Source organism: Centroberyx gerrardi, chromosome 23, assembly GCF_048128805.1.
Source record: "Centroberyx gerrardi isolate f3 chromosome 23, fCenGer3.hap1.cur.20231027, whole genome shotgun sequence".
NCBI classification, from domain to species: domain Eukaryota; kingdom Metazoa; phylum Chordata; class Actinopteri; order Beryciformes; family Berycidae; genus Centroberyx; species Centroberyx gerrardi.
In genome coordinates this window covers 4222602-4233572 of record NC_136019.1, presented here as the reverse complement: position 1 = coordinate 4233572, position 10971 = coordinate 4222602, and the positions used below count along the sequence as shown (strand labels likewise).

The 10971-nt window shown below is 41.1% G+C and overlaps 1 protein-coding gene across 1 annotated transcript in view; it reads left to right on the top strand.

Annotated features, from left to right (window-relative positions):
• The window catches only part of cyp26b1 (cytochrome P450, family 26, subfamily b, polypeptide 1), a 41651-nt gene extending 34955 nt beyond the window's left edge, over positions 1-6696 (top strand). Inside the window, exons 6-7 of the mRNA XM_071895527.2 lie at positions 1274-1558; positions 2440-6696. Coding sequence (XP_071751628.1) covers positions 1274-1558; positions 2440-2832 — 678 coding nt within the window. The 3' untranslated portion in view covers positions 2833-6696. The remainder of the gene's footprint in view (positions 1-1273; positions 1559-2439) is intronic.
• Positions 6697-10971: the final 4275 nt, after the last annotated feature.

Genomic DNA, 10971 nt, shown 5'->3' with positions numbered 1-10971 from the left:
CTGCGGTTTTCTGACGCACGCATATATAATACACACACACATACACACACACACATAATGTACACACAGGCAGAGAGACGTGTTCTGACACAGATGATGGCAGATGAGAGGTTTATAATGAGAGTCGTGCTGCCCAGACTCAGTGGCTTGTTCCCTATGTTATTTATTCCACTACGTTAATAATGGGCCCAGCAAGGCGCACTAAATGTTGTTGTTGGATACGAACTTCATATTTCCAAACACTCTACTTTTCAGGAATTAAAAACAACAGACGTTTTATTAAGTTATGCGCTGGCTTTTGACAAATTTCTTTCAGCCCTATTTTGTCACGAAACATAGCTCAAGGTGCGATGTAGGGGATTTGTTTCCAAAGTTATGTGCGTCTGAGGTTAAGTTGTGTTACAGTAGTTTCATCTTGCTCAGCTAATAGCTTTATATCCATTAAATAAAGATTAATCAATTTAAAATAAGTAAAACACAATGGCGCCTACAAATTTACAGCAAGTAGGGTGAGAAAATGTGTTTGACTACAATCACATTTCTTTATTTTGTGTTGCTACTGTCTCAAAAACTGTAATCAATGGCTATTGTTTGGCATTTGGCTAACATGATAGACACCCCCGCCCATAGTATTACCGCCTATATTTCCTCATTTTGGGCCCCTTGTTTGAGTGACAAGTAATTAGCCCATTAGATTTTGAGGGAGACTCCAGTTGGCTTGCCCACCAAGTAACGACAAATCAACTCATACGCCCTCATGGTGTGCTTGTGCACATGCTGGAAATACGCTTTACTTTCCATATCGATGACCTGTTTTTCCCCAACAGCGCTCATGAATGCCAATGTTTTTAATTAGAGGCCAAGAATGGGGTGTCAGTAGCCCAGGGATTTAGAGGATCAGGAGTTCAGGTGCGTCCTGGTGGCTTAGTGGGCACTTAGCGCACGTGCCATGTGGGCGCGATGTGGCATAGACATGTGGAGCGCCTGGAAAATCTGACTGTTGGCACGAAGGAAGTGTGAGCAGCAATTACAGCTGCTAAGGAGGTTTTTTGATGAACGTATAGTTGAACTGTTTTAGTGTTATTAAAAACTAAACCTAGTTAATCTTTATTGGGGTTAGGGTTAGGGTTGTTACTGCAAACCGACAAAGAAAACATGCTTATGTATTAATCATTTTCAAAAGCTAGGTGTCCCCAAACTTTTGACGGGCGGTGAACATTCACTAGTGTATTGGGTGCAGTCGTACACCGTTCATCTGTCTTTCACCCCGCAGGAGTCGACCATCGAGCTGATCTTTGCCGCCTTCGCCACCACGGCCAGCGCCAGCACCTCCCTCATCATGCAGCTGCTCCGCCACCCGCCCGTCCTGGAGCGGCTGAGGGAGGAGCTGAGGGCCCGGGGCCTCCTCCACAATGGCTGCCTCTGTCCCGAAGGAGAGCTGAGGCTGGACACCATCGTCAGCCTCAAGTACCTGGACTGTGTCATCAAGGAGGTGCTGAGGCTCTTCACGCCCGTGTCTGGAGGCTACCGGACCGCCATGCAGACCTTCGAACTGGACGTGAGTGGCCTTACCATTATCGTATATACTTGTATTATTCTGCAGAAGTAGTTCCCAACTGGACTTTGTTACTTTTGGACTTTATCTCTCAGCCTTTCTCTCTCTCTGTCTCGTTAGTGTCTAGTGTCTAGCTATTTTCTAAGTGATGAAGAGTCATACCTTTCAATGGGTTTGTTCACATCAAGCATTTTTGCAGCAGTTTATTCAAACTCTGTGGTGTTTACTTTGTTTGTTTGGCACCAAGTTTTTGAGACCAATGGCATTCGAACACCAAATAACGGCACCGAGATGCCAGAAAAGAGTCTCGGTCCTCTTCCAAACAAACTGTGCTTTGGTTTGTTAGGAGCGAGAACGTTATCCGAACCAACTACAGGAAACAACCCCAAAACACAACTTTTTATGGGTATAAGAACACGAATATTGACGCCTAACATACCAAAATGAACCAAGGGCAAACCGCAGACTGGACTGTTGGTCATAGGTTCTTATGTTCTTATTCTATGCTCATGTGTTCTTAACTGGTATGAACACCAGAGAAGAAGAGACAGACAAGTCCATCATGCTGAGCTAAAGTTACAGGGACTGGAATCAGATTTGTTTTGACTTCCACCCCCCGACTTTCTAACCTGACAGGATGACAGTTCACCAAAACTCTGTCCAATGAACAAGCTACTTGTGAGTCATGTGATTTTTGTTTACAAGCCCTGGTTTGCTTGTAATTGGGCAGTGTGAACTTAAATGAACCAACTAAAAAATGCAGCAAAGTAAACTTTGAAGAAGAAACAAGGAAAACGAGTTGTACACGTGACCACACTCTTAGATACAAAAGTGCTTTCTTGCTCCATATAACCTTCTCTCTCTCTCTCTCTTTGTCTCCCCAGGGTGTCCAGATCCCGAAGGGCTGGAGCGTGATGTACAGCATCCGGGACACCCACGACACCTCGGCCGTCTTCAAGGACGTGGACGCCTTCGACCCCGACCGCTTCAGCCAGGAGCGGGGCGAGGACAAGGAGGGACGCTTCCACTACCTGCCCTTCGGCGGCGGCGTGCGGTCCTGCCTGGGCAAGCAGCTCGCCACGCTCTTCCTCCGCATCCTGGCCATCGAGCTGGCCAGCACCAGCCGCTTCGAGCTGGCCACCCGGCAGTTCCCCCGCGTGGTGACGGTACCCGTGGTCCACCCGGTCGACGGGCTGAAGGTGAAGTTCTACGGCCTGGACTCCAACCAGAACGAGATCATGGCCAAGTCGGAAGAGCTGCTGGGAGCGACGGTCTGAAGGGCGGAGAGACGACGAGAAAGAGGGGGTGAGTGATCGAAGAAGGATGAGGGAGAAGATTGAAGGAAAGGAAAGAAGGAACGGCAGAGTTATTTTTTTTCCTCTCCCCCTTCGTTCCCCTGCCAAGGTTGGAGGTTCCTTTTTAAAGACTGAAAGAAACGCAGAAGTCTTCGTCTCTTGTTACAGTTGATCGGGACTTTCCTCAGAGAAAGGAAGAAGCTGCCAAAAAAAGTTTCTAATTATGCTCTATTGTGTGTATTTTTTTAAAGAAATATACAAAACAAAATGTATGTATAAAAAAAAAAAAAGCTATGTAATATAATTTGAAATAGAACGTGGGTAATGCACAATGGGAGAAAGAGAAGTTGTATGGAGATACTTTTGGTGAAATGAAGTGATGAAATTAGAAAAGTAAAAGAAAAGACGATGGTGGAAGGAAGGAGAGATGGATGAAACAGGGTATAGGATGAAAGAATATGATAACATGTTAGCATTTTGCTTGTGTTTAATCAAAATCAATGGACCATTTCAATTGTCTACCAGGGTAAATGAGATTATATAGACTGGGTTATGTTAGTAAACTAGATGTAAAACGGGAAATTCTGTATATTTTCGGGTCTGAATCGATTAATCTGGGGCCGGAATTCTTCTAGGCGCCGCCCGGATTCAACTCTTGTTTTGTGCAGACCGGAAAAAGATTCGGAAGAATGACAGAAATCAGTGGTGGCTTTTTAATAGTCAGGTGTTTTTGATAGGGTCATGCCAGATCCTTCGAATTTGTTTACTAGCTTACAGATGCAGTCAAATAATCATCATATAGCACAGTGGGTAGGGTAGGTTGTGGCACAGATAGAAATGATGCAGAACTGGTTACACTGGTGTCTGTACCGTTTCTTGAGGCTAGCTGAAGCACGATGCAGTAAAAAGACTTTGACCAATTCAAATGGCTGAAGCTGTACTGTGACCTCCTTGAACTGCTACTTAGGGTCAAGTATCAATTCAGACTATCTAAGGAAAGGGCTTCGCTAAGGATTGAGGGATGTAGTGCTAACAGGAGAAGACAGATTGACTGGATATTTTAAGGGGCACGATACATGAGTAACATTTTGAAGTGATGTAAATGGGCAATTTTCCTATCACTTATGACCTCACCTTCATGTTTCCATGATGCTTTTGTTATTAACCGGCCTCTACGCTATATACTACATGATCCACACTGATTTTGTACCATCAGTCCGCCCCCATTCATTCTGAAGATGATATTGCTCATGTATTGCCAGGAAATCTGTGCCATTTTCCATTTTAGGCGTTTGGCTGGCGCTCATCCAGAGTGACTCACACTGAGTGCAACAGTAGAATAAGCTTCAATTCCTAGATTACATTACAAGCAACCAGTAGTAAGGAGGTAAAGGTTCAGAGCCACAGTGTCCTGACAATATTCCTGTGAACCTAGAGCGCTCATGTCAGAGAGAAGTGCTGCAGAAGTAGATAAAAAATTAGAGCCAAGAAGAGAGGAATAAGGGATTCAGGGAGGAGAGGGTGAGGTGAAATACTTCTTGGAGATGTTAGTCTTCAGCGGACAATGGAAGATGGGTGCCATCATCATTACTTTTACATTCGCCGAACTTTGAATCTATTCCTTTTTAGTGTTAGGACTAGGTTTAGTTTATTTGCACATACAAAATGATAAAAACTGGAAATAAAGGAGAGACAAAATACAAACTTTGCTGATGAGAGAAAGAGACCCCCCAAAACATACTGTATCACCCCAAAAGAACATTCCTTTATTTCCCATCCCATCTTTCCTTATCATCCTGGTCTCCATTCAAAACCTCTTCTCCTCTCAGTCTGCCCATCTGCATCGTCTCAAAATGTTGCCCATGTTTTGCAGCGATCTTAATGGTGTGTGTGAACTCAGGTGCAGAGTGGACATTGTGGTGAATAATGAATAAGCATTTCTGTTTTTTTGATATTTAACTCTGACTGACTGCACATAAAAAGACTATCATCTACTCATTGTTCTAGTAACCTCCCTTTTTTTTTTTTACAGACCTGGGCCAATAATTGTTTGAAATGCTGTCAATTACTTTGCTTTTTGTCTTCCTAAAATGCAAAATAGGAAGGTCTTCCGCTTTCACTTGACATCACAGTACCCTCTGCAACCATTTTGCATCCCTCCATGGATAAATCAATCTGGGGATGCAAAATGGCTCAAGCAGAATCAACCCATAGAGATTCCCCATTGGTTCCATGCAACTGAATGAGAAAAGTAACTGACTCCAGGTCAAACAGTAATTAGGTCCAGGTCTGCTTTGTAAACTCTCTGAACCTGTGCTTTGATACATAAACTACACTACCAAGTTGCATTGAGATTGTACCTAACTTTTGGCCAGTGACTTTGTCCTGCGGCCGGGATTCACAGAGAACTTGCTCTTAACGAAACGGAGGAACTTCCTAAGCTGAAGGAGGAGAAAAGAGAGAGAGGGATGAGGAGAAAAGACGAGAGGAGAGGTGGAGAAGGAGAGAAGACCTACATACATGCTGCTTGAGTGTCGCTTTGTCATTCTGTGTTTGTTTATTTGTGATCTGTTTGTTTGTTTTTTTCGTCTCCTTGGGGCAGCCATTTTGAATTCTGTGGAGAAGGTGACATTCCGTCTTGCTGCTCCTCCAATCAACGCTAAGAATGCAAAAAAAAAAGAAAGAATTCCATGGTTTAGCAACTTTATTAGCTAAAAGAGATTTATTGTTTGAGGTGATTGCACAATCAGAACTCTCAGAACTTCTGTGTTCCATAATTGGAGAGGAAGAATTCTTTTTTTTCCATATATGGAAAGGCTTCTACAACGGAACTCTGGGACTCGTTAGTGGAACTCAAGAACTCTGGGACATTCCAGAAGCCTTGGACAGAGTTCTAAGTTCTAAACCGAAGCCTGAGACAAGGACCAATGAGGTTTCGGGGGGGAGGGCAGGGTCAAGCTCAGACGGCTTTTCTTATTGGACGTTCTACGTCCAATAGCGTTGACAGATTCTGCCTCTACCAGACATTGTTCACTCTTTCTACCAACCACACCACTGATTTCTTCATGATATATAAAAAAAATATATGAAAATAGAGATTTTTTTTGCTGCTTTTCTCGTGTACATTTTCTAATTGAGAGTTCTAGATTGCTACAATAGTTTGTATCGAGTGAGATTTGCTAATTCTTTCCCTTTTTATATATATATATAATTTAGCTGATTAAAATATTTGCATTTTGTGAAAGCGAAAAGAGCGTTAATAGGTTATAGTGTATATTAACTTGTACAATATTCCTTCCTTTAGCAAGCCATGGGGAAAATCAGCTATTTACGTCTACTAATAACCTAATATTAATGTTATTGTACGAGTAATATTGTTGTTATAAGATATTTGAAATGCTATTTTTTATTCTATTACAGATTTAGAGTTTTTAGCCTAAATGAGAAAGGTCTTTGGTAAATATTGGATGTATTTAGAATATTATGTATTTCAGTTATATTGTAAACAGTGTTTAAAATGTTAATATTGTTGATTTGATTACTGTAATAATTATTATTTGTTTTGTTATTCAGACTTATTATCACTGCATTTTATTTGATATTAATTATGGAAAACGGAAAGCACTTGCGAGGTATGTTTTATTTTTTAAGTGCCATGCGACTACACTTCCCCTCCTCTCACCTGATGGTTTCTCAGAACCTGTCTTATGTCATTCTGTACATAATATTTGTATTTCTTTTTACAGGAAAAATGTTCACTTAGTTTAAATATGAATGTTTTGTTCTTCTTTCTTCCTTTCCTTTTTTTTGTTACCGTGATTGTTAAATGTACTCCTGTAATAAAATATAAAGTAAAACAAAAAGATTTCTGATCAGTGAATTATTTGTCTACTTTTCCTATCTATCTATCTATCTATCTATCTATCTATCTATCTATCTATCTATCTAAATAGACAAAATATTGTTAGGATTTTACGATTCCTCTTACCGATCCAATTCTTTATTGAATCCCTTATCAATTCCTACTGTATAAATTTGAGGGATAAAAGACTACATACAGCTTTAGCGGAGTTAACTTTGTTTTATTACTCAAGAAAGATTGCTGTGTTGAGTTCCTTTTGTCTCAGAATTACTTTTCATGCACATTTGGCAAATTGGCGGTCAACAGAACTAAACAGCAATCAGCAATCTGATTTCAATGCCCGGCTAAATCATATCTAGACACAATCAGGATACGAGACACATGTTAAAGGGTCATGAATTTGGTTGGACACTTTCATCCAAACCCTGGCAGGGGGAGAGTGTCAGTGTCCCATTGAAATACCATTGAAATACCATTGAAATACCATTGGGAACCAGGCCTCCATCAGCATATACTGTATGTGAACCAGTATAGAGGAATCTGGGGGTCTGTCGTTGCTTCATAACCACAGAACAGCCTTGGTGTGTGTGTGTGTGTGTGTGTGTGTGCATTTTTTGTACAGATGCAATAAGTGTGTATGTATGTAAATGTCCTGGTATGTGTGTAAGTATATGAGTGTGAGTGTGTGTCCTAAGTACTCAGTGTACAGTGTATGTATGTATGTATGTATGTATGTATGTGTGTGTGCATTCATTACCACATAGCCGGTCTTTTGGGGGCGGGCTCCTTGACCGCAGCGTTCCCATTACAACGATCCTATTGGTCGAAGCTGAGGACCAATCAATCATATGGAAATACACAAGTCATACATGTGTTTGGGTTCAGAAATTCATGGCCAGAACTCCTAACTGAAGATGACAACTTCTTAAACAAGAACACAGAAAACAAAGCAAATAAAAAATGCCCCTATGCACACAGACAGACATATAAAAAGTAACAAAATAATTTGACCATTTAAAATATGAACAAAAATGTATATTTGTTACAGTAAAAACAAATACACACATACTGTACTCATACATACACACAAACACACACCTACATATATATTACAAAAAAGAGGAAAAACAACAACACAGTTTAACCATGGCCTGTAATCTCTATTTCTAGGGAAATCAGTTTATTTGACCTTTGACCTTCCTCTAGAAACAGCATGGTTTCTTGGTCAGGTTGATATTTTTCATCTATTTCTCATTTTGCACAGACATCCAGAACATGAGAATATTATTCGTTTTGATCTGAGACTTTCAGCACAGAACTCAAACAAAACATGATAGCAAGCGATAAAAGTCCTAAAACACCTACTCTTACAAAATGACTTAAAGGTCCCTGTAGCAGCACTCCTTCAGTGTAAAGTCCATGCAAAAAGCAATGAGTCTGACGCGAATACATCTCGAGAGACCATAACTCCATTTAGAACGTTTTGTGGAAAAACAAAACAGTTACAGACTAACAAGATTCATCAATTGGCAATTATTTTCTCTCGGTCAAAAAAGTGTGTTGCTCCGTGGACTTTCTCACTCCAACTGAGTCTAATGACATGACGTCAATGTAAAGGAGCATTTCAACTACTTGGAATCTATTAGGCTATAGGCCAACATAAGAAACTATAGGAAATCTAATGTTCTATAATAATCAACAAATATGACTATAGTACAAATTAAATATTCAATATCACTAGTATTTCAATTAACATCATTAGCTATCAACATTATTTCAAATATACAAATTACAAATATATCAAAATATATTTTCCCCTAGAATGGCTCTTAAAGGTCCCATATCACATTGGATTCACCATAAATATGAGCTGTCGACAAAACGTGATAGTGATAATCCTAGTGATAATTACAAGCACGACTGGTGATTCCAGTGTGTCACACAGGCGGCAAACACTACAGAGAATCCATCGATGTCGGCAGTCCAAGGCAATAAAAACCCAAATGATCAGTTATATTCACACTAACACAATCAACTCCACTTAAAAAAAGAAAGCAACATCTGCTGCAGTTCGCTTACGGTTGATTTTAAAGCAGCGTGCCACAACGACTCACCTTACGATCGCCATCTTGGATGTGAGAGTTCTAACTTGTTAAACACGTGAACGCTTCCAAACACGCTGTGCAAGCCCCGCCCCCGATTCCAGGTTGTAGTCACTGTCGTCCTTCCGAGAACACCGAGCTCATTTTCCACTCAACGCTGATGTTTCTGATTGCGGAAACACGGCAGTGATTAAGAAAAGCATTTTGCTTTAATTGATGAAAAACGATCTTTGTCTTGCTACGACATAACGCTAATCGTGGCTCCACTGGGTTCCACTAGCGAAATGCTAAAAAGATGAACCCGCCCTTCGTCTGACAGCGTATTGTAGCAATAGCAATGGCAATTTATTTTTTAAAGCGCATTTCATTACAAGTAAACTCAATGTGCTTTACATTGAAAGACAAAAAATACAGGCATAAAACATGAGAACACAGGTAACATGAGCAACATAAATATAAGACTATAAGCATGAGTAAAATGCAGAAACCGAACCAATGAAGCATACACCCAACGTATATTAAACATACCACACAGCAATAAAAAACCCCAAAAAACATCAACACAATCAAACAGAAACCCAACCAACTGCTCAAGAAACAAGTGCCACAATATGAGCACACACACACACACACACACACACACACACACACACACACACACACATACATACACAGTAGCTAATCATAAGCTTTGGAGAATAGGAACGTTTTTAGGGTTCGCGTGTTGAGATCCGGTTCTTCCACTTTTTCCGAAGTCCTATGTTGACAAAATGATAACATTTCTACTGACTGAACCCTCTATATTTCATGGTGAACGTCAGGTAATGATTTATTCGGGTTTTCTTTTTAAATAAGCTCTTCAAAGTGAGTCTAACCGTGGGATTGAGGCTCAGAAAACCCTAGCAGCCTCCTGTCATGTGGGGAGCGAGCAGAAACAGGCCCGCGGCCGGCAGGATGACTGACGTCTCAATGTCAGTTTGTGTCTCCGTCGTTTTTTTCCCCCCGCCAGTTTCCCAGCATGCCGAGCATTGTGGTTTGTATACATGGAGGAGGAACAGCCTGTGATGTTCTCTATGAGTTTTCTTTCAGCTTGATGGAAGACAGAGACGGAGAGAGAGGGAGAGAAAGAGAGACACGAGACGAGAGAGAGAGAAAGGAGGGAGAAGAGATGGAGAGGAGGGAGCGAGCGAGCGAGGAAGAGATGAATGGAGATGGAGGGAGAGAGAGGGAGAGAGATTGGAGGATTTCAAAGGGAGAGGGGGGATACATGAAGAGAGAGAGAGAGAGAGAGAGAGAGAGAGCTAATACAATGGAGCACAGATGTCTAAAACTACACACACACTTCAAAGACATGGTTTGAGGGTGCACACACACACACACACACACACACACACACACACACACACAACTATGTATAAAGAGACACACACACACACACACATTTCGGGAAATACATGATAACACGTACACATGAAAATATGTTTGAAAGAGACATTAATTTAACAACATGGACACACTTATGAATGCACACACACTCTCTCTCTCTCTCTCTCACACACACACACACATACACACACACACACACTGCTTTGGGGGAAGAACGAGAAGTTCAGTTCTGTTTGTTTGTAGTTTTGCCGCCAGGAGAGACTGTTTTCCACACTAAGTACTACAAGATGCAACACTTCAAGGAAACCAGCAATGTGTGTGTGTGTGTGTGTGTGTGTGTGTGTGTGTGTGTGGTGTGTGTGGCCATGGTTTGATGTTTTTCATGAATGGGGTTAACCTCTGACCATCCTGCACCGCTGACTGACTGGACCTCGGTACATAACCAACCTTTTTTTTTTTTTACTCTTTTACTGCTTGTTTTTTGTCTTTTCTGTGTCTGTTGTTGTGTAAATGAGCGGCGGAAGTGTGTGAACGTGTGTGTGAGCAGAAGGCTTTTCTCATTGGTCCAATAGCAAAAGTAAAAGTACATTTCAACTTGTGGAAAATAAAGTCTCCTCTCCTCTTCCATTCGATTCTATTGCGTCATAACATGCAGCTTCAGGCAGTTCTTGAGCAGTGTCAGGTCATTTACTGTCTAAGAGTTTCAAATCCAGATTGCATTTAGGATATACAGCATTTTGGGAATAAAATTCTTCACTTTTAAAAATTGGA